At 41.3% G+C, this 24,473-nt stretch overlaps 1 protein-coding gene across 1 annotated transcript in view; it reads left to right on the forward strand.

The window, feature by feature from the left end:
- HCN1 (hyperpolarization activated cyclic nucleotide gated potassium channel 1) overlaps positions 1–16,042 on the forward strand; it is a 367,059-nt gene extending 351,017 nt beyond the window's left edge. The window contains exons 7-8 of the mRNA XM_019518266.1: positions 12,240–12,404; positions 14,185–16,042. Coding sequence (XP_019373811.1) covers positions 12,240–12,404; positions 14,185–15,029 — 1,010 coding nt within the window. The 3' untranslated portion in view covers positions 15,030–16,042. The remainder of the gene's footprint in view (positions 1–12,239; positions 12,405–14,184) is intronic.
- The last annotated feature ends 8,431 nt before the right edge of the window (positions 16,043–24,473 follow it).

Here is a 24,473-nt window from a genome sequence, read left to right on the forward strand (position 1 = left end):
ACATACTGACACACCTGTGTGTGTTTGGTGGGGTGGGGGGTGGGGAGGGTAGTGTATGCATGTGTTTGTACCAGTTCTTTACAAAGTCGTAAGCAATGGGTAAAATTCACCAGTGCTGCCATTGGTATTCTCTGCTGCTGTGTGTTTTCCCACTCTTTGCACACAAAATGGTTTTATTTTGAAATTGCAATTTATTTATATATATTTATATTCTTTCTTTTGTGACAGATGACAGAATACATTGAAGGTAGAAACAGATATCTTTAGTGGTATACACAATCAACTGTGCTGCAAGATGCCATGGCACAACTGATCATGCTCCAGGGACATCTATGGTGTCCCCGGTTGCTGCGCCTCAACTTTTGCTGTCCCCCCTGCCCCCTGTACTTATAGATACCTGCACAGAGTATCCCTTGCAGAGGGATTTCCCCACATGTATCTGGAAGTGCAGTGGGGAGTCGGAGTCCCTACTCCTGTGCATGCAGGCGCAAGCAGACAAATCTGCAAGGAATTTCCTCACATGTGCACTTGCAAATACAGAGGGGGGAAGACTTACCTTCCACGCTTGTAGACATACCTGGGGAAATCCCCTGCAGAAAGATCCTCACCCCCCACCTGCCCTCTGCTGTGGGATACCCAGGGTGCTTGTATGCAAGCAGAGAAGCCCCACTTGCAGACAGGCACTCAAAGGCCCTGACTTTTCCCACTCACTCAGTGGCGTCCCTGGAGGGATGTGTCTGGGTAAGCAGGGAAAGTGACTCTCAAGGCTTGAGAAGGCCAGTCCTTCCCAGGAATCCCCAAGCTGTGTGGGACTGGGCCCCTTAAGCCTGAGGAGCCTTTGCTCCAGGGACACTGGAGAGCCTGAGCAGCTTCATGCTGCCTGAGCTCTTCTGCCTCTAGCAAACAGACAAGGGCCACAATAAAGCAACCTAATTCATTCCTACCTTCTGCTATGACCAGAAATTCAAATATTTATGGCCATCTGCTTGCTTTCACTTTGTGCCACCATAAACCTGTTTTCTGGAGACACAAAGGTGACTTGTTTTCACCCTCCATACAAATTTGTTGAAAGTCAGGGAAATGCCACCAACACTTTTGGATAACTTCATTAGGATAGCACCTTTATAAATTAAACACATTTTGGCCCTACTGACATTTTAATCTTCCTCAAATAGACTACTCAGTAATATATTACGGCATTATGTCTTTTTCCTGTTTATTTACTTGAATATCATTTCCATGTATCTGACAGCATATTGTGCATTTTTAATATTTTATTTTGTTTAAATTATCAAATATCCCTTAACAATAATCCTACCTTACTTGAAATTCTATCAAATTACACTTCACCTTTGCTTCAGCTTGGTGAAGGCCAATTAGGCAAAACTACTTTGAGCTACCTATTATTTATGGAGTTCTTCCCCAATTCAGAAGAATAACTGTCAGTATATTTTAGACCACTGCAGTGGAAAATAATACCCAGGGAAATGTTGAGTCAGTTTGGATTATATTTTGTCACTCCGACTTTTTTTCTGGGTGCACTATAGGTAAAACTTTTTTACTGGTGGACTTTTAATAAATTGTAACATAATACTGTATTACTGAGAAACCCAGAAAAAATGCTGAGAAAGACTAATGATTATCCTTTGTTTTGCACCTTATTTTGACTTGTACTGTATAATGTGATAGGCTTTTATATCCAATGTTTCCTTATTTGTAAATGATTACACAAATTTCCAATGCAGTAACAAATAAGGGTTCGTAAAATTTGTTCCCCGATCTAGCAAAATTAATATTTAACTTTAGACATATTAGTCTACTGCCTGAAGTAAATGGGAGTTCCTGCATTCTTATAATTAAATCGTTAGTGGATCAGGGTCTCTGTCTTCATACCAATTCATGCCGACAGTATAGGTTTGAACTGAGATACACTGGGATGTTTTCTAAAAGTGCATCTCTGAAATTTCAGGCCATTGACAGAGGTGCCTAAATATGATTTTAAATGCTTACCTTTTTGCGCCTAATTTTTACACTTCTGGCTTCAGAAGACATGAAAAAAAAATCAGACAATGAAGTAGGAGAGTCAAGGGCACCACAACAAGATAGTGCAGCTGACTAGAAACAGTAAGCCAAAGTGAAAATGATTGGCCTATTTCATTGTTTAAATAGAGGGAAACACCATAAATAGTGAATTGTTGATTAGATTTAGGTGAAAGATCCAGAAAGTCATAGGTGACTAAAATTGAGGCTAGAACAGAAATTGTTTTTCATCTTTAAAAATAATTGCTCATTGCCCATGTTTCTCAATAATACCATAATAATATAGAACACTAAATATATTCCAGACTTCCTCTGCCTTCAATAGATGTTCCCGTATATCTGAAGGCAAGGATTTTTTTTCTTCTTTTCATATCTTTTATTGGACCAATTTTATAATTGGGAGATGTGGGAAATGCTTTGGGGTACAAAGTTCCCTTCCTCAGTTCACTACATATACTTGAAAGCAGCCTGATGGGTTATATACAATTACAGCCAGCCAGTTTTCTTCTTCCTTACTGTTTAATGCTTTGCTGTAATATGGAATCTTCCCTGTAAGTTGTATTTGCATTTGAAATTTGGTTGTCACTACCAAGATTGATTTAGTCGAGCATTGTGTGATGCTTTTCATCTCCTCCCAGTCCATATGGATCAGGGAGGGAGTATCATTTATCCTCTTTCACAACAGAATGTCAAGATTGTTAGACAAAACCAATTTCAGTTGTACTTCCAGCAGTTCTGCAGTCAAAAATCTGCATAGCTACATAACACAACATTTAGCCATTGTTTGGGAGAAAATGGAAACCAGTATTCATTTAATCTCTCTCTGCCACCTTCTGGTTGTAATCTGGAGATTCATGTCAGATATAGGGTATGTGCACATATTACACTTAAATTGACCTAACTAGGGTTAGATGGATCTAAGTGCTAGTCTGTATAGATGTTTGGGGAGATTAGATCAGGCAGAAAATAGCCAGCCTTATCTAAATTTGTTCACCTGAGGAGGTGAATTAAGTTAGATCAGGAGTAGGTTAGCCCAATCTACCAAATGTCTGCACACATTCAGAGAGTAGGGGTGTGCGAAACGGACTGTATTTGACTCAGATTTGGATTTGGCCCAAATCAGGGACAGTGATTCAATTAATTGATTTGGATCACTGTCCCCAATTTGATTCAGCTGAATCCGAATCTGAAGATTCGATGCTGATTTGGAGAATCAGCGATTCGGCCATAGACACAGCTTTAAATGTTTTTTCTGCATACCTCAAGATACCAGGTGCGGCTCGTGATCGCTGCAATGCTGGGGCGAATGGAACATCCCACAGGAGTGCAGGGGGGCTCTCCATGTGCTCGACCACAAACTCAGAAGTGGACTGGAAGTATTTGTGGTCCACTTCTGGGTCTTCCAGGGACCACACAGTGAGGTCCCCCCACACCCCCCCCGGCTCAGTGATCGGTCACAGAGGGACCTTGGGTGCCCACCTAGACCTGAGAGGCACCAGTTACTGAGCTAGGGGGTGCTGGGGGGGCCCCTGCATGCTCCCTGGTGGATCCAGAAGTGGACCAGAGGTGCTTCTGGTCCATTTCCGAGTCTGCTGCTGAGTGCACTGGGGAGCCCCACACGCTCCTGTGGGACACTCCATCTGCCCCAGCATTGCAGCATTGATGATCCATCTGGTTCCTTGAGGTATGTATAAAAAACATTTAAAGCTGTGTCTATGTCTACATTGCCAAATCTTTCTGAATCTCTCCAAATTGATTCGGAGGATTCCTATTTGATTCAGAGAGATTAAAGGGTGTCCTGATTCAATTCAGATTCAGAGATTTGGCTACTGAATCAGGCCAAATCTCCACTGAATAAAATCAGGGACCGAAGCTTTGCACAGCCCTATCAGAAAGCAACCCCAGGGTTGGAAAAGCCCAGCTGTTTGCCCCAGCCCTGGGACTGTGCTCTTCCAAACCCCACCTACCCCCAATCAGGCTGTATTTAGCCCCCTGTCACTCCACTCCTAGACAGACAACACCCCCCTGTAAACCCTCCTGCAGACTCACTTCTTCCCCTCTCCCAAATCCCACCTGCCTCTTCCCCCCACTGACTTACTTATGTCATGTTCCCAGTGCAACTCCCAGTGAATGTCTGTAGAAACAGAACCTGATCTACAATCAGGCATTTTACAGTTATCTGTGTGATCATAGAGCAGGTTCCACGAATATATGCACATACCCATAATCTATATATAACAAGACCTAAAGATACGTACAGTAACTATCTGGCTTTTGTAGTTTGTGCCCCAGTGATAAATTTGCTCAGGTTTGAGTCAGATATACCATATATGACACATTGTAGGGATTATAAAAAGGGAGGGGAAGAAATAGTAAAATGTAACATTCAAGAAAATTAACTATATAAAACATTTTTTACAGTTTCTCTCCCTCCTTTCTTTTATTTATTTATTGTTTGCCTCAGTAAGTGTGAATATGATTACTGTTGACTTCTGAACTACAAGAAAAAAAAAGTAGATAAAGTTGAAATGACCTCCACAGTATGAAATCTCTTCCATTTCTGAAGAAAAGGGTGCATCATGAAAGATATAGATTTAATCTTTTCTCCAGCCTTTTACTGTGGAAAAATCTTGGTTTATAGATACTCTTTATCATTAAATGCTATTGGTAATAGTTTAATAGTTTTTGCATTTATAATATGAAAAAGAAATTATAACATGTTATTCCCCTGTCCATCTCATGGAACCAAAATTAGTTGTTCCAAACATTTATAATTGCTATTTCTCTCTTTTCCTTCTAAAAACTGCCATATGGCTTAAAATAGTGGTGTACCCACATACACAGCAAGATAATATGCCTGGTACCTGATGAAACTCTATCTTCCTGCAAAGAAATCGAAGCAGTAACCAGCTGTCCTTACCTGGAAGGACACTTTTCATTACATCCTGTAATTGATATCCTATACTGAGTCTTGGCACAGTTGTTGAATGGGGCAGGGCTTTTAGAAAGGTGCTTTAGCTCACAAATGTGTTTAAGATTTGGAAAGCCATATATAATCTTCCAAGAACTTCTTCTTTACTTAAGATATAGGGCAGGGTTGGAATAAAGCAGCATCCACTTTAGTTGTTCAGCAGTGAAGCAAACATCTGCCCCTAACTCTTCTAAAATTTCTCATCTTTGGACTGTGCCACAAACCAGATTTGTTCACAGACATTTCTGAAATGTGCTTTTGTACCAAATTTGTTTCTGCTGTTTTGGTATGTCTGGATATTTTTTCCATTTTGCTTTTGCTTGGCCTTAAACAGGGAAGATGTCTTGAAAGTTAATGTGGGGCAGCTAACAGTCCACAAACATACCAGCTAACCATCGATTCCTCTCTGTTTCTTGTACTTGGAGCTGGGCTTAGGGGTGGTGAAGTGGGCAACTACACAGGGTGCCAGGGAGGCATTAGGGGGGACACATATGCACACACTCACTCATGTGCTCATACGCGCACACACGCAAAGACACACAGACACACACACACACAGCATACCCTCTACCACTGCTCTGCCCCACCCCAGCTGATCTCTGACCCCTTGCCTCAAGCCACTGATCAGAAGGAGCTGGGCCAGGCAGTTCAGGTGGCTGCAGAAGCATGTTCCCCACTCCCTGTGATGGGGCTGGGGAGATGCCCACAGCACTGGGGATGGAGCTGGGGGATGTGGCCCCGCACTTCTCCCACCCCTTCTCCCCACCCTGCCTAGCCAGAACTGGCCACACATCTGTGCCAGGGGTGTCAAAATTGTTCCTGACCTCAGTGGCAGCTCCACATGGGTGCACGGGCAAGTCAGGCTGACATCTATTGGATGGCTGCAGCATGGCAGGTGGGGATAGGGATGAGCTGGGGACAAACCCATCTGCCCATGCAGCCATGCTTCCTTCCCTTTTCCTCCCTCCTGCCTGCCACACCATATGGCTGGGGCTGGCCATGCAGCTGCATCGTGGATGTTGTAACCACTCCTGGCCTCAGCAGCAGCTCCACACGGGCTCTTGGGCAGCAGTGGGCTGGGCTGACACCTTCTGGGTGGCTGCAGCACAGTAGCCAGGGACAGAGATGAGCTAGGAATGGGGCCACCTGCCTGTGCAGCCATGCTCCCCCTTTTCCCCCTCCCCTCTACCTCTATGCCTACTTCTGATTGCAGCAGTGCCACTGACTTGGGGGTGGGGGGAACACTGGGAGGGATGCCAAAAGTTCATCCAGGGTGCCATTTTTCCTAAGGCCAGCTCTACCTGTACCCATCATTTCTTTGTCACCTCAAATTACTGCAAGGTGATGGCACATTGTTGTATTGACAATTTGAATTTATTTTCAAACTTTCAGCAAATGTTAATGTGGCACTGCAAGTTGAGTAATTACAGTCTGGGTGTCATTTATATGGGAAATGAAGTGACACTAACTAGAAAGGTGCCACAATATTAGTTAGGCTTTATTGCTTCTTGCAGAGAGAATGACTGCTCTGGTTTCATAGGAATACAGAAATTAGAGACAAAAAGCCCTACAAAGGCACTTTGACCACTATGACTACCATATGCTCCTCCTCTTGCTTCTTCAGCTCTGATTTTGACTTTGTATTGAACTCTTTGTTAGTGCCTTATGTAAACTTAGATGGAGTGTAGATGCTAGTCCACCACTTACCTGGACCTCATTGGAAATCTAGCTGTTCAGAATGGGGACGTCTTTCATGCTTGCTTTGAAGCCTAAGTTTAGACATGCTGGACGCATCCAGTTGAGCCCATTTGTATGTCCCTGGGGACAAATAGCAGTGGTACATAGTTGTATTGCTGCTACTTGTCCCCAGAGAAGACCCCTGCACACACACTACGGAGCACAGCAAATTGCACCAGCTGCAGTAAGGGAAGCTGGAGCCAGCACCTGGGCTCACCCCCAGCAGCCTTACCTGGGGTACTTGGGGTCTCTTGGGGCTGCAGCATGTGATCCAGGCACATGGAGTCTGTCCAGCTGCCAGAGTGTGGCTCTGGCTGGCCAGGCTCCAGTTTCAGGTGGGTTTTTTTCCGCAGTTTTTTTAGATATCAGGATTTCCTGTTATCTAATTTTCCCACCACACTGCAAATATGCAGTGCAGTAAATGAATCCACATGCATTGCATGTTTTTCATGGTGCCTCATAAGGTTTTGAGGTGCCACAAAAAGCACGTTCGCACTCATGTGGACGCAGCCACTGAGTGCATCTATATGTGCCCTTTACTGTGGAGCTGACTAATTAACTCTGCAATAAAGTGTCACTGTCTACACATGTGCCAGTATTAGGATGCAATAAATTAATTCCACCCTGAATGCCACGTGCCCTTGAAGGCTGGGGGGCATGGTGAGCTCCCACAAGTGGCAGTGGCACTGTCAGTGATGGGAGCATGTTGGCAGCAAGCAGTGAGCTCCTGTAGGTGGCTGCAGTGCTGTTAGCAGTGGGGGAGAAGAGGTGGTGAGCGGTGATTACCCACAGGCACCACTGGCAGTATCGACGGGGCCTTTTTGCAGGATTGCACGTGCACCCACGTGCACCCCCTACTCATCGCCAACGAATTCCATTGTAGGATAGTACTGTCAGAGACAGTGCTATCCTATGGTGGAGTAATTGCATGCACTAACATGCATGTGTAGATGGTGAAAGGGGCTGGCTAGAACATGAGGCTGCTAAGGTGTGGGGGTTGCCTGCCACCTGGCCCAGCACTTTAGCACTCTTGTGCCCCAGCCAGCCCCTCTGCTGCCTGATGTTGCCATCCAGAGCCCAGGGCTGACCTTTCCCAGGCCCTCTGCCAGCCTGGGGCTGCTCCACACCAGCTCCAACTGCTGCAGTCCTGGGTGCATGTGTAGATGCTAAACTGAGCCAGAATTTATCACATCACCTTAATAGTACATGTTGTTCACCCACTGAGATGTTTGCAATCCAGAATTTAGGTACTGAATGTGACTGCTGGAGCAGGGGCATTCAGGATGGCTTCCTGTGACCCATGGACCTAAAGTCTGCCTTAACCCCATTCCAGATAAAGTAAAAGTTGGATCATTCTTGCCAATGATTTTTCCTGAGAATTGTTTAGGACTTGCAGAGCAAAATGTGTGCATCAAAGGTGGCAAATCAGTACAGTTTCTGAGTGCAATGGTACAGCTCTTCATTAGTAACAAAATTTCCATTGATTTCAGTGGTGCAAGATCAGAGCTTATGTGCCTACCTTTGCAAAGACCTATGCAAATTAGCCACTGCTAACTAGTACTTTATATTCCTATGAATCAGTTTACCCACTGCTGTCTTTACTGCTTACTTTCTTTCTAGACGTTGAAAAAGTTCTCCCTGTGTTAATCTGAACTACAGCTCATGTCATCTATGCTGTCCCTAATTTTTAGCAAATCAATGTTTCTTCTAGGAATCTAGAAGTGTCAGTCCAGAATTTCCTGTGTAGATGAAACAGGGGCCCTGAACTGAAGCAGTGAGTTTAAAAAGACACCACTTCAAATTAGGGCTGATTAAACCCCTGTGTCGTGCACACCCCCCACTAACTTACCTGCCTCTCCGGTGGGGAGGGGAGGGTGAGCTGCCAGTGGGCAGAGTGGTCCCTGGGCCACTGTGGGGGGGAGGGGGAGGCTTCCACATGGCTTGGGATGGATTTAATGTGCTATACACCATTGTGGTGTGCAAACACCAACATTATTAAAACAGTGCAAAAGCATTTAGCCCACTTTAAAGTGTTGTGCGCACACACCTCTCATTTCATCTACACACAGCCTCTGTTGACTCATGCATATTACATACAAAATTGCTTGTCCACCTAGTTTTGTAACTCCACACCAATTTTATATTATTTTGATAAAGAAATACTTTTAGTTCTTCAGAATTTCAGTTTCTTCCCAGAAAAATTCACACTGGGAAGAAGTCTGAAAATTCTTCTCTTAATTTAAATGCAAGCATGCAGGTGAACAACTACACACATCTAGTCCTTGCTTGTGTAGCTACACAGATTAATTATTACAAAGAGTCGTAATCCTCCAGATAAAGTGTTTATTATTGTGTTAATCACATATGCTTCTTGAAAGCAGTGCGCGCATTGTAGGTAATCCACTTTCCATATTCTTTTGTGCTATACTGTGCCATCTGCAAAACAGTCCCATGATAGTAGAACAAAAATCAGGACTTTCCTTTTTAAATCATTAAGTTAATTATATTTATGTAAAATATGAGCTATGAGGTAAACTGATTTTTTTAGTAATTTTTAGTGCTTTCAAGTGTCCATTTCTCATAAGAACAGAGATTAGCACTTTTTTAATAATGTTCCAAGGAACAATTGTCCAAAAGGATTGTGTAATTGAAGTACACCTGCAAGAGAGTTGAATTACTAATTCATTGTGGTCTAATGTATAATTACTAATGGGAACTGAGTAAAAAACCCTAACTACTTTAAAAAGCTTGATTAATATAGAATAGGACTGGTCTAAGTGGTAGTCATGAACCACATGCAGAGTGGGGGAGGATAGGTTGCATGGGGCTAAACTGTGTTGGTGCTGCTCCAGAATACTGCTGCTCACTTCCCCCCACACCCCCAACCTCTTGCCCACCACCAACTCAGGGTCTTCATTTGCAGCTGGTGACTAGAATTGTGGGAGCCTTACAGCACCTCTCCCTTCCCTTCCACAGGGAAGATGATCTAAGGGTGGGGGGCAGGGCATGGCCAGGCCCTGGCAGGCCTCAGTAAGACTAAGGAGAGGTTTAAACCCCGACCTTGGCCTGCGGGGTTCCAAGGGTGAGGGAAGAGTGAGCATGGCCAGACTGCTGTAGCAGTGGAGGAGGAGGAGGGGAGAACTCTGCCACCACAGCAGATCCCTGACAGCTGGGAGCAATCCAGGCACACAGCCCTGCCCAACCCAAGAGGGGGACTCTTTCCCCTCCTCCCACCCTCATCCCCTTTGGCGCATGTGGGCAGTGGCTGGCCGGGCAGTGGCTTGCCCAAGCCAGCTCAGAGGTGATATAGGGATTCATGAGTCTGCATTGAGCCCCCACAGCAGATGGCTGCTGGGCTCCAGGCCCTTTGGCACCTCTGGCACCTCCAACCCAGCCAGGGTAGGCTGTTGCCTGGCCAGCCGCCACTGCGCATGCTGGGACAGGCTGCACAGCTGACAGGTCTCAGCCTCCCCATCACTGAGCTGAAGCCACCAGGAACAGCCTCACCCTCGCGGCCTGGCCTGGGCCAGCCCTGCCATGCAGCTGCCTCAGCCAGGGCTGAGCAGGGCTGACCTGGGCTGTGGGGACAGGACCATCCCTGATGGCTGCAGCTCAGTGACAGCCGCTCCCTGGACCCACGATGGGCCAGGCTGGGCAGCCATGCACAGAGCCCCTCCTCCCAGCCCAGTGGCAGTGGGGGGTGGGGAAGGAGAAGGATGGGGGAGAGTCCCCCTCCAGCACCAAACAGAGCCCCCCTCCAGAGGAGGAGGAGGAGGAAGGCAAAGACTTCACCTCAGCAGGAGAGGCATGGGCAATTAACCTTCTCACTGCCCCCTTAGCCTTAGCCGGTGGAACAGGGAATGGAGGGGGGAAATAAAACCATTAAGGTGAATGGGGTAGGGAGGGCATTAATTTCTCCCTCCATCCCTTCTGCCCCTGGAGACTGCAACTGGGGTCTTCTAGCCGCCCATCCCCTCTGCTGCTTGCAGGCAACAGGCAGATCACAGCTGCAGTGGTGGGGAGGGAAAGGAGGGAAGAATGAGCCCTCTCCCACTTTGCCTTAATGGGGCTATGCCTGCTGGTGTCTCTCCACATTCGTCCCCATCCGTACTTAGGTTAGAGAGCAGAGGTGCATGTCCAGCCCTGCTGCCTGGAGCAGAGAGCACAGCCCAGACCACCGAGTATGCTGGGATGCTGGAGGACTCTAGTTTAACTTGAACCAGGAAGGGGTCTGGGGCAGACTTTGCATAAACCAGTTTGACCCAAATTGGTTAAGCCTGATACTACATTCAGTCAGGTTTATCATAACTAGTTTCAGCCATTTTGAAACTGGTTTATGTGCGCTGAACTTATGTTCTATTACAGGTTTAATCAGTTTCTGATCAGTGAAACCAGTTTATGTGTAACTTCTGTCCCTAGTCACTGTCATCATAGTGAGCCCAAGAGCCCTGCCATGAATCATGCCTTCACCCTTTATAGTCACTCTAAGTACACCAAATCCCCAAAATGAGTCACTGTAACCACATTGGAGTGTTCCCTGTCTCAGGTGTGCTTATTAGCAGCCAGTGATGGCCATGTAAGGCAGCAATGTTGACTCATTTCTGCCATTTGAGAAATTGGGAGTGTAAGTGGAGGAGCAGTGTGGTCCTCAGAGGTGCTCCTGGCCTCAATACAAAGCTGTCATGAATAAATTTTAAGTTTTTCTATGTAGCCTGAAGGAAAGATTAATATAGAATTTTTTTTCTCTTATAACTGATGCCATTCTTTTCTTATGCCAGTGTTTTTATTATAAGTATTAAATTCTGTTATCAAACGTGGTGGACTATTGGGCTTATCCCTCAGCTCACCTGAATATTCCTATCTGGAATCAGTAGAACTAATGGGGGTGTGGGGGGCATCACATCTACTGGATATGTTTGAAACTAATGAATTAGTTCAGGGGGCAGCAACCAACAATCATTGGATCTGGTCTGCAGGTATGGGGCTTTGGCAGCAAGGGGCTTTGGCAGTGTTCTCTAGTAGGCGGTTTATTCCATGCCATGGCTGGAGAAATGGGGGTAACAGGGGAGCGCCCCACCATAATGTGGTGGCAGCAACTGGGTTCTAGCTCTTGCCTTCTCACCTCTGACCCACCAGGTGATTCTGAGCTGCAGCCTGAAAAGGTGACCAACTTTGTTCACAATGTCTTCAGAAGAATCACTACAAATGTCAGTGTTCTTGATTTTCAGTTTAGAAAAATGAACAAAAAGTAAAGGCCAAAAAAGATAGCTCTTAAACAAAAATGGTTCCCTTAAGTTCAGTGACTATTGAGCTTGGCTCCTTCAGGATTGCCCTTGGAAACTTGTATGTACAGCAAAAGAGAAATTGCTGCTGTGTACTGAATTATTATTTGTTAGCACCAAGTCACTTCCTAGCTGTCTAGTTTCACGTGGTTCACTGACGTGTTCATTTCCTCTGTATATGTGTGTGTTTGTGTTTTTTCTCTCCCCAGAGATTTGCCTTTTGACTAAGGGCCGCCGAACTGCCAGCGTACGAGCCGACACATACTGCCGTCTGTATTCCCTCTCTGTGGACAATTTCAATGAGGTTCTGGAGGAGTACCCCATGATGAGAAGGGCCTTTGAAACAGTGGCCATCGACAGGCTAGATAGGATAGGTATTATTGTCTTTGATACTCAATATGATTATTAAACTTAACTTTTTTTGGAGCAGAAGGATAAGATTGCATTACTGCTCCTCTACATTAAATGTTTTGTTGACTTATAAATACGAAATGCTTTAAGAAAAGAATTTTTATTAGGGCTGCTTTTAAATAATAAAAAGACATTACTATGCCTCTTAGAAAGCGGTCACATACTCCTCTGAGATTTATTTTGTACACCTTAATTATAATTATTATTATTTATTTATAATGTTTAGTGCTGTAATATACACAGCTCAGAGCTATATACTTTAGTGACAAATAGATGACGTTTCCCTGTCCAAAAGTCATAGACAAAGACCTGGTTCTGGAAGAAGCTGACTTTTTTCAACACCAACAGAAGCCAACAGGAATTGAAGCTACTCCATGGTTAGTAGAAGGCCATTCCCTCTGTCACAAGATGGGCAGTACAGCCTGATTTTCAAAGGTGTGGACACCTGCCACTTAGGTCGCTAAGACATGCTGGCACTCAGAAAATCAGGTTCAACAAGCCCAAATAGAATGCAATATGATGTAGTAGACTGTCTTAGCTGCTTTAGTTTGCTTTAAATCTTAAGCAAATTAGAGAAATGTGGATAGATAATTAGCTCAATAGCTGCAAACATTATAAATGGGATACTGTCAGAATGGCAGAAATTTTCTAATGGGGTTCTACAGAGGTTGGGCCTGGAACTACTAGAAAAAATAAGACAGACTTTACACCTAGTAGGGTGCTGCCATTGGACTTAAACACTTAAACTAAACCAAAGTGGGGTTGGTTTTAGCAGTGTGTTACAAGTGGAGATATGGGGAATTGAAGCACTTATTATTATTTATTATAGTAATTCATTAATAGAGTTTCCAGTCTGAAATCATTTAGGGAATCCAAACATGACAAAAAAAGAAGAACCAATTCCTTTACCCAAAATAAGAACAATTCCATTGGACTCGTTGCCCTACATCTTCACTTCCAACACAGGAAAAAAACATGTTGCCTGCATCTTTACAGCTGAAAGTCTTTAGGCAAACCTTGAAATTGTTGCGAGAACAGAGATAAAATGTACAGTGGTCATTATTGTACAGCCAGGTAGTACATGAGCAGTGAGTTTATATATTTGTTCACAGACATTTAAACAGATGACTTTTCTCAACATGGTGGTCATTGCTTACAGATGCCTAATAAGTATTTCAGAAAATGTGCTAAATAACATATGTATTCATAACTTAATAATGGTTCAACATTCAGGAAATTAGGACAGCTTGATAACAAGAGAGATCTATATTTTAAACTTGCAGTCTTGTTTTTTCTATGTCTGTTGCTTAGTAAATTGTGATAGTTATATTTTTCTGAATGATTTTAATAATAGCCAAGCTGCTGCAGAAAGCTCAGGTATCCTTGAGTGCAAGAATGTTTCTAAGGTGGGCAGCTCAGCTAGAAAGGCAACAGGATTTATGGGTTGCATGAGCAGTATGAGATCTACTGAAGAAATACCACCCCCAAAGCAGCTGTACTGCTTTACAGCTAGGGAAAAAGTATGTTGTCATCCCTCACAGCCTTTAACAATCACTAGTTCAAGGCAGAGCCTAAAACTTCTGCTATGCTGGAAGACAAATGAGGGACTTTGTCTTTTACCACTATTTTAAGACACCAGCATGTACTTTAATATCAGGAGTTACAACTCTAAAAGAGTGACAAACTGTCACTGAGCTTCAGACTTGGTAACACAGCTGATCTCATACCTCTTTCTTTTTAAAGGGAAGAAGAATTCAATTCTTCTGCAAAAGTTCCAGAAAGACCTCAATACTGGAGTTTTCAACAATCAGGAGAATGAGATCTTGAAGCAGATAGTGAAACATGACAGAGAGACAGTTCAGGCTATTGCCCCAGTTAGCCTACAGCAAATGTCAGCACTGAATTCTAGCACTACTTCATCCCGCATCAGGACACAGTCACCTCCTGTTTATACTGCGACCAGCCTGTCTCATGGAAACCTGCATTCTCCAACACCAGGCACACAGACACCTCAGCAAGCTGTCATTCTCTCTCCTTGCTCCTACACTACTGCAATCTGTAGTCCACCAGTACAGAGCCCTCTGGCAGGTCGAACTTTTCAGTATGTATCACCAACTGCTTCACAGTTGTCATTAATGCAGCAGCAACAGCAGCAGCAACAACAGCAGCAGCAGCAGCAGCAGCAGAAGCAGCAGAAGACACCTACTTCATCACAGAAAAATGAAGTTCACAAGAGTACACAAGCTCTTCACAACACTAACCTGACAAGAGAGGTGAGACCTCTCTCTGCCTCACAGCCTTCTTTGCCCCATGAGATTTCTACTCTTATCGCCAGACCTCATCCAACAGTTGGAGAGTCGCTAGCCTCCATTCCACAACCTGTCTCAAGTGTCCAAGGGTCAGGTATGCAGGCTGGGAACAGGGGCACTGTCCCACAGAGAGTTGCTCTCTTCAGACAAATGTCTTCAGGAGCAATTCCTCCTAACCGAGGGGCCACGGCACCATCAGCAGTTCTAAAAAGGGATTCTTCCACAGTCTTAAGCACAGACCTTGAAGGAGACAAACCACGATTTGCTTCAAACTTATGATCCCTGCTAACTCTGAAAAGCAGAGACATTGTAATAAACTGAGAATCATCCCAGGAATATTTTAGCCTATTTCCTAATAGACCCTGGTAGTCTGTTATGAAAACAAACAAACAAAACTTTAGCTAGTTTTGCCCTACATAACGAATGTAAAATATGTGTGTGTATACATATACACATATATCTAAAAAAAGGAGTTTAAAAACCTGTTTAGAGTTCATGTCTTCCTTTCTTATAATCAGCAAAGGAGTCTAAATTTTGTTGTAATATTATTTATTTTTAATCTGTGTTGACGTTAATGGATTTCTCTATTTATGAAGAGGTCTTCTATTTTAATGGGGGGGTGGAAAATCTTAACCCAATGATAACTTCATGAAATGAAAATATTATTTATTCCAGGAACTAAACTTAACAGAACAGAAAGAAAACCCTAAACCTAACTAGGAAATAGCAAGTATTCAATAATATTTTTAACTTTCACTAATATCATTTCTGTATACAAATTGTGAATTATTTATTACAGAGAATCCAGTCATAGTCTCCCATTGCTTTTTCCATTTTGGTGCTTTTCATTCAGAACTAGATTGACTAACAGATATACTGCAACCATCTACAGTCAGAGGACAAGATTACCACTGCTCTGGATAATTCTAACCTCAAAACATATAAATCATTCTGTTGTTTCAGAAAACTGGGAGGACATCAATCTTCATATTGCAAAAGACTTTTATGAAGACTATAAATATTGTCATTGTAAATAACTTTTTAGACCCAAACACAAATAGCTGCTGTGTGGTGTACCATTGCAAATTCTTTGTTTAGGAATTTAGGTTCAGCTCTTCACTTCAAAAATTAAAGTTTTAAAATTTATTCAATCTAAGTGCAACACAACTGTTAAATTGTAATGCAGTGGCTTAAAACCTACAATGTTACTTTTACATGCAACATTTTTATGCAAAATTGTACGCTTGATCCTGCAAACTGCTTGTATTTCACCAATCACTTTTCTTCTTCCTTTCCCTAAACAGTGTCTGAAAATATCCCATGCATGCTTTTTTAAAAAACAAGAGCAACAATAAATAGGTTCAGTCAGCCATTGTAGGGAAAGGCTTTAGGGTATCTTAGAAAATAATAAACATTCATTAATTGTGGCTACCTTAAAATTCCTATAATGCTGACTTTGAATCATTGAGATTTGAGTCTAGAAGTGAGTTTTTTCATTTAAAGAATTATTTGTAAACCACAGCTTGATTTAGAATTTCAGGTGCTTTCTGTGTCCTCACTGTAGTTTTGTAGCTGACTGTGGTGTTAATTTAAACAAAATAAATATAATATAGCATCAAGTCTGTCTGGGAATGCACGATTTGCTCTGTGTATATTGTAATAAAATGGATAGTTTATCCTAAGGCATGTAGCATCAAACATAGCCCATAGATATGAGGTTTATTTTTTTTAATGTCTTCAAAACAGAAAGGAAATGGTGACAGAAAGCAGGGTTAAAGCATACTGTTTTGTGAACATTTTACTTTGTTTGCTCAGATCTTACATTACCTTGTAATTATTTAGCTTCTCCACAAAGGAAGTCCATTAGTTATCATTTGTGCCTGATGTGTCACATTAAATAGAGATTGAAACTGAACATGTCATAACTCAACTATTATTGATAAAACAGCATTATGCACTTGCATACCAAGCATATATTATATTCTCTAAAACAATATACTAGCCATGCTAAGGAAATGCTTTCAAAGGCATTCTTCTTTTCCCATTGATGCTGGCTTTATGTTGTATGGGAAAAAATAAGTAACATCATCAACTACCCAAAGCAGTGCGTCCAGATATACTCGAGAGCCAAGTAAATTTCTAAAGCTAACGCAGCTTGAACCCATGCTGCCTGTTATGCCTTTTACTCAAATGGTACATCAAATACAAACAAATGATCATTTTACAACTTATGTCAGTTCCCAGTCACTAACACAGATCAGTGTAATTATCCCATTATCGTGTTGCTGACATCATTAAACCAAATGGCCAAGAATAGTGTATAAGGAAGAGATTTCTAAAAATGATTGAAACATTATGGATACGCTGCAAGACCATTTATTTATCGATAAAATGGCTCTTATTTTATTTTAATATTACTCATAATTCCTGTCCAATTTATTATGATACTATTCTGATCCTTGAAATTGTTTAAGGTTTACATTTGATAGGAGTAATGGGGTTGGTAGTGAAATATTTTTATATATATTCTTATTTTATTTTAAGCACTATGAAGAAACATTAACTCACATGGTCTTTCAGTGAAACCATAAAAATACTTTTTAATGACTTTGTAATAGAGTGGACAATATCTAGGATTTGTATGTTCAAATTCAATAAAAATGGTACAGGGTATAAATTATATACATATATATATGTATGTATGAATGTATATATACTTAGGTTAAGAAATAAATTACACACATTCCTGTAATATAAAGGTCCATTGCTAGTTCCAGAATTGACCTATTTTCTCTGTACATAAGTAAGCCCATACCTATGGAATCTCACATCTGTACAGAATGAAATGTGTTAATGAAAAAGTTGGATCTTACTGCTGCTGGGAAGACACTAGATTAACTGATTCTTACAATAACTGTATGATCAGGGATGAGTTAGAATTTTTCTTTTGTCTTTGCTCAAAGCCATAAATATATATAAAAGGTTATTAATAAATTGAACAAAATATGAAAATAAAACCATGTATATTTTATTGGATCTAAAATGTCTATCAACAAGCATGTTTTGTTTTACAATGAAATACAAGCTGGATGTCTTACATTTTCATCATTTTAGTCATTGATTTAACATGCAGTAGATATTAGAAAAATGTGAATAATTCATGACACACAATAACTCCAGAAAGGAAAGGAGCTTCTCATATAGTGTGAACATTCTCTAGATGTGCACCAGATATTTACTATGAAACTACAGAGCAATCTTTACTCAGAAATTTCACTGCTGCTATAGCTTTTAAACTAATGAGCCATAAACTTTAATATACCTCAGTTCTTGAAATACACAATTGGAAACTGATATTCCCTTATTGATAAAAGCTGGCAAATTCGGGCATTCAGACCAAAAATATATATATTTTTGACAAATTGCATTTCATCATATTTTTCACTTTTATCATATTATCACACTATGTCTTGCTAAGTCCTTTTTGATGTACATTCAACTGTCATATAATTTTTTATACTTATTTCAAATGAGTATATTTTAATTTAACTGATTGGAACCTAGAGGCTTGTTCCATTTCAGTTGGTAGTATTATCCCACTGATTTGAAAGAAGCAGTATGCTAACTGACACTAAATAATTCTAGCCCTGGTAAACTGTAATTTTAGAGATGAATGAGTACTTGCAAATTATGCCCTAAAGTAAATGATGATTCTGTATTTCACAGAACACATTTTCATTCGTTGATATTTCAATGATTTTGTATTTCACATTCCTAAGGAAAATTCTGGTTATGCTACAGTCACTGGAAAAAATTATTGATTGGAGTGAAGTCCAGGGAATCACCTATAATCTATTAACTGTCTGGCAATATCTGTCCTGCTTTATACCTTGTTCAGAACCATTGGCCATTCACAGGTATATAAAACAGGACGTACTTTGCCCCTTTGTTTACAGTCTTATTTCATGGAATGTGAGTTCTGAAGGGTATTTCAGGACCTAACGAAGCACAGGGATTTTAACGACGTTTCCATTAATCAGTTCATGTATAGAAAGGCTTCCCTAACCTTGGGATCTTAGTCTCTCTCTGGTGTATTTACAGACCTTAAAGAACGTTAGGAGAAAGAAATACCAAAGGAGAGCATAAGGTCAGGTTCTCATCTACTACAAGAGGATGGAGTGTTCAAGGCAACTGGAAATGATAGAAAGCATTACTCAAAAATGTCACTTTGTGAGAGCAAGAAATCCAAGGTTATTTCTGAACTATTGAATGAATTGACAAATTGTATTATGTACCTTCAACCAAAGGAGCTATAACCACATCTGTGAAGTCTTCAAAATGCTTTCCTCTGCCCATCCCAGTATCACCCCTGTCTTTCTTCATTTAGTTTCATCCATGATCTGATCTTACTTTTCAAAAACTGAGCTATCATTGCAGTAAGGATGTAACAGTTTATGGTAAAAAGAAAAAAAAAAATGGTGTTCCAAGAAAGGACAAAAGTATACTGACTTGTATAACAGGACTCTAACTTGCAAATCAAGAGGAGTGATTTTTCCACTGTACTCAGCAATAATGAGGCCTCACTTGGACTGCTGTGTCCAGTTTTGAGCTCCATACCTTAAGAAAAATGTAGACAAGTTTTTAAAGAGTCCATTGAAAAGTAATAAAATTATTGGAAGCCTAGGAGGCTTCTAATAGGAAGGCTGAAATGCTTCTAATCAGAAAAGACTGAAAAGCTAAGGCTATTTAGTCTGGATCAGGGAAAGCTGAGTGGTGATTTGCTGATGGTCTTCAAATACCTAAGGGGTGATTATAGAAAGAATGGAGATGGGACTTTCTCTGTGGCTGTAGGAGATGAGGCTAGGTTTAATGGCTTCAAGTTGCAGGAGAGGAAATTTAGGTTGGAGATTAGGAAGATGTTTTTGACTATGAGGGTGGTTAAGCATTTGAACAAGCTACCTCGAGAAGTTGTGGAATCTCTATCCCTGTAAGTTTGCAAGAGGAGGTTGGACAGACATTTGGTTGGGATGGTTTAGTCAGGGATGATTCTGTCTTGAGCAGGGAGCTCGACTAGGTGACTTTGTGAGGCCCCAACCTATGATTTTATGATCACAATCCTATGTTCCTGTGAAGGCCAGGTAATGCTGTCTTTGATTGATATACTGCTGGGACTATAGCCTATGCCGTCTGATCGGTTCAGCTCATGGCTGCACCTAAATTTCAGAAAGGAACAGAGATATTGTTGGGTCTTGGGAACTCTTACTAGTGGTAGATATGCAATTTGCCATCACTACATTTTTAGTGCCTCTCCCTACTCTGGGAAGGAGCCAAATTATTTGAATGTATTAGCTTAAACTCTACCTATTTCCTCCCTCACATGAGACATCAGCATGTTATGTTTCAATATTGTCAGGTGCTCTAGTAAGATCCAGGAAAATAAGAACTAATGACTAACCATTGATAGGAGTTCATCTATCAGTGTTCTTACACAGTTTCAGTTCTGTGTCCTGGACCTTATCCACATTGTGCTAGGTCTACAATTATCGACTGATTTCTTTATGAGCCTTAGTTGGCTAGAACTGACCATGTGTTAAAGTAGGAGGGAAATATTCCTTCATTACATTCAAAAGTGGCACCAGCTTCTGTACTGGTTGAGGCTGTAATGCAACCTCAGAAATAGGCTTTGAGGAATCTGGGGAATTTTGTAATGTTTTATCATGCCTTTGTTTTCTATCACTGTCATTCAAACTTATGTTTTGGGACTTCTGCATCTGTAGACATGTTGATATGTGTGTTGAAATCCCCCAGAATAAGTTAACCACATATCAAAAGTTCCTTTATGAATTTTGCAAGCTGTAGTGGCTTATAACTCGATATAAAATATTGTTTCCTGTTGAGATTATGACATGTTTTGAAAGAGCTTTTCTTTTCCAGATGATCTAATTTACTGCTCCTACAGTTTATTTTTCTCTTATTTCTTTATTTTCATGTAATCTGAATCACATGTTGCCTGGTGAGAATGAAGCCAAAGAATCCTTATATCAATGATGGCAGATAAAAAATCATGACAGTGTCCACTGATCCATTAACCAGAATTATTTTTCAGCAGGAAAGTATTTTTTCTTCAGGGACCTTGGCACCCAGAGAACATAAACAAAACAGGTTATTGCCTTTGATAGCTAAATATACCACAACCACAAATCCTGAGAAGTAAAGGTTGAGGGCATTTCCAAGGCACAGTATGAAAAAGGATGTATGTAATTTATACAGGGTCATTTATTTATACAGTCTTGATTCTGACATTATTATCATATTCACAGAAGTCCTATAAAGTCACACTTTGAGGCATTTAATTATTATAAGTAAACGTGGTAACCAACAAATAAGTTTACCCCTACAACCATGCAGTAGTAGGTAATGTGAAATGCATGTAAGTCTTTATTCGTAGCAAAGAATGTTGATACACTGCACATGTTGACAAAATGGTCTTATCCTGAAAATATTTACGCAGGTTGAATGCATTGCTCTTCTTACAGTAAAGTTGCAGGTAAGGTTTTGCTACTGGAACAATCTGGGCAAAACCAGGGGAAATAAAATTTGTGGAAAGAGTGAAATTAAAATAAAAGTTAATCCAGTTTTTTTCACCCTGAAATAAGATCTATTTTTAAAATCAAAAGTAAAATGAATCGTGTACAACTAAGCTTCCTGTCAACAGTGTTGGAGCTTCAGAACTTTATCATCTGTGGCACACTCTAGCTTGAATTTAAGCTAGTAAAGTTTAGCTAACTTTGCTTTTTCTGTCGATATATGTCAGTCACTGTAAAGGGATAGAACACATCTTCTCCAGTGACCACATGACTACTTGCTAGACAGCAGAATATTGGGAATCAAAATAACTTCTTTCTGTTCCTGGCCCTGGGAAAATGGCCAGATCAATTTTATTCCAAACTGTGTGACCATCTGGAGTTATCAGCACTTATAAATAAATCTACTATTTTAAGCATATTTGATATTTCTCTTAAGATTCTTCAGCTAATAAAATGAATCCCCTATTATTTATCCCATATACTACAATTAAAACTCCAGATACTATGGAGAACTTATATTTGATTACTGATTTTCTTTCTTGTCTTTCCTATTAACACAAGGCAGTATTTTCTGTCAGGAAAAATCATTAGCCCAAATGATGGGATACAGCATTCACCTTCATAGCCCATTCTTGCACTAGCCATTTTTTGTCCCCGGCATGGGATCATCTACTATAGTATTTGAAGTAATTTATCTACCTCTTCCTCTAATCTCACCACAGATCCCAGGTGGCACATTGCCTCTTCTTTGAAAAGCACTATCACAGTGTTTTCAGTGCAGAAGTGGTCTTCTTGAACTCATTTTAAGAATATTTGAATGACTAATGCCTACGACTTAGCACTGAACTTTCTAATGTAGTCTCAGAAGTCAGCAGTGCAAATGCTTATCTTAAATATTAGCTCACACATACCTCATGAATTGTAGCCCAAGTTTAGCTTGATTTTTGACATTGTCCTTGTCTTGAAATAACTTTACAGGTTATACAGTGTTACCCGCTCTGACAGTTTTATTGTGAGTCTCACAACATGTGCTGTTTTTCTTACAGCTCCAGGTCCTGGAGTCATGTGAATTCATCAGGGAATAAAAGGTGAGGTATCTTGTTTCCGTTTCAGATTTGTTTTTAATTAAGTGTTTAGCTTTAGAGCAGTGAAGGAAAAGCTTTAAAATATGAACCCTAAATATTTAAAACCAGAAGGAAAATTTAAAAAGAAAAAAACTCTGAAGTTGTACTATTTTGAAACTCTCATGGTTTTTAAATGATCCCCCTGAATTCTGGAAGCTTGACTCTGGATTTTGGACTGCTTAGGGTTGACTGGAGAAAAGACAAATCATCTGGCCAAACTTAGATGATTTCTGACTTTGGGTGGTCTCCACCATATTTACAGTCCTAAAGAGTTTGGGACGTTGGCATTGCTCTGGAATGGTAGGCCTCTAAGTTCTGGCCCTTCCTCCAATGGATTTTCCTGTATCTTGAGTTTAATAGTTGTTGAATAAAATGGCCTACAAGCAGTGGGATAGGTTTCTTCCCCTCCTTTCAGGATAGCGTTTATCTTACTACACCACATTCCCTGTGGTTTGCTCTTGTCATCATTCCATTTAACCTCTTTTCATGACTGCTCAGTGTATCAGCTTCAAGAGAAGGGCTAGAGGATACACTGATCAATGTCTACCCCATGCCTGGTGGTTAGAGCACTTTTCTCAATAGTGGGGCATACAGGCTTAATCCACAGCTGGTTGAAGGGGCTATGTGCAGATTCCCTTCCACTAGGCTAGTAAGCTAAAAGGTAGGAAGGCATCCTTCCTCCTCTTTCCCGTCAGAGTTACTAGGTATTGTTTTACCAGCAAAAGTCTTGTTGACTGACACAGAGTTGTATTCATAATTCTCTTCTGCTCAACAGCCTATGTTGTTAGCTACAAAGGACCAGCTCACAGGATCATCATAAAATTCTAGCTTGTTAGATGGATGCAAAAGTCAGATCATAAACCTTGGGGATGATCCCCTCAAACACACACACATTCACGCACACACACACACTCACAGTAGCTAGCTATGAACACTAAGCACCAATGTCAAAATATACCTATCCCCAAGCGCTGGAGTCCACTGTTGATGGCCACTTGAGGCTTCTTTCAGTGTGATGTTGCTTCAGAAGGGGGTTGCCAGCTGTTCCTTCTGCCTGGGCAGGCAGGGTGCTGGTCAGGTCAGAGAGAATGCCATTGAGGGTCATTCTTTGCTGCCTTTTATCTCTCTCTGGCAGACTTTGGTGACTCCCCAGTTTTCGTGCTTACCCAAGCCAGGGGTCATTGACCTTGTGGGATGTCCCCCTGGGTGGTTGCTGGATGGCAGCTGTCAGCCCCAGGGGTCACGTCTGCAGGTACATGCAGTCTTGGGAGTCCGTTGATGAAGTTTGATTAATTCACTGCTGTGATTAGTTCAAACCAGGGCTTCTGTACCTTTAACAGTGAAGTTTCAGGGAGTTCCTGACTCTGTATTGATCCTTTCCTCTCCTTAGTCTGTGGTTTTGTAGGTGTTAATTGCCACTCCTTAGCTTGTTATCCTGTCTAGCTACTGTGTTATGCAATCAATCAAGATTCATTCAGGGACCTGCTCCATACAGAGGAGTTGTGGTTTGATTCCCACCCTTGGTAACATTGTTACATGGTACAACTTATTTTAAACTTAAAGTACATTTGTTACAAAGTTAAAAAGCATAGAATATAAAACATAAAAGGGGGAAATGCCATGGCACATACAACAAATAAGCCAAATTCAATGGGGGGAGGCATACTGATGCAGACTACTATTTTATACCCATAAAAGCATCTACAAACTATGTTTTTAGTACAAGTACACCTTATATTCTATACAAATAATAATAACATAATAAAAGAAGAAGAGGGAGGAATGAAGAAAAGGTAGAAAAGAGAAATCATCCCCAAAGGGGGGCAAATACTGCAAAAGGAGCTTTTTGCTATATGGAGGGGCTTCACATTGAAGGAGGGGCAGGAAAAAAAGGTTTCTTGCTACAATGTGGAAATAGTGCAATCTTCTGAGCATGCTTGAAAGGAAAGCAAAGGGCAAACATGACTATGCAAGTAAAGTTTAGGATCTGAACTCTGAGCAAGTGTTCTTGT

This window comes from Gavialis gangeticus, unplaced genomic scaffold, assembly GCF_001723915.1.
Source record: "Gavialis gangeticus isolate Ggan-Ray unplaced genomic scaffold, GavGan_comp1, whole genome shotgun sequence".
NCBI lineage: Eukaryota > Metazoa > Chordata > Crocodylia > Gavialidae > Gavialis > Gavialis gangeticus.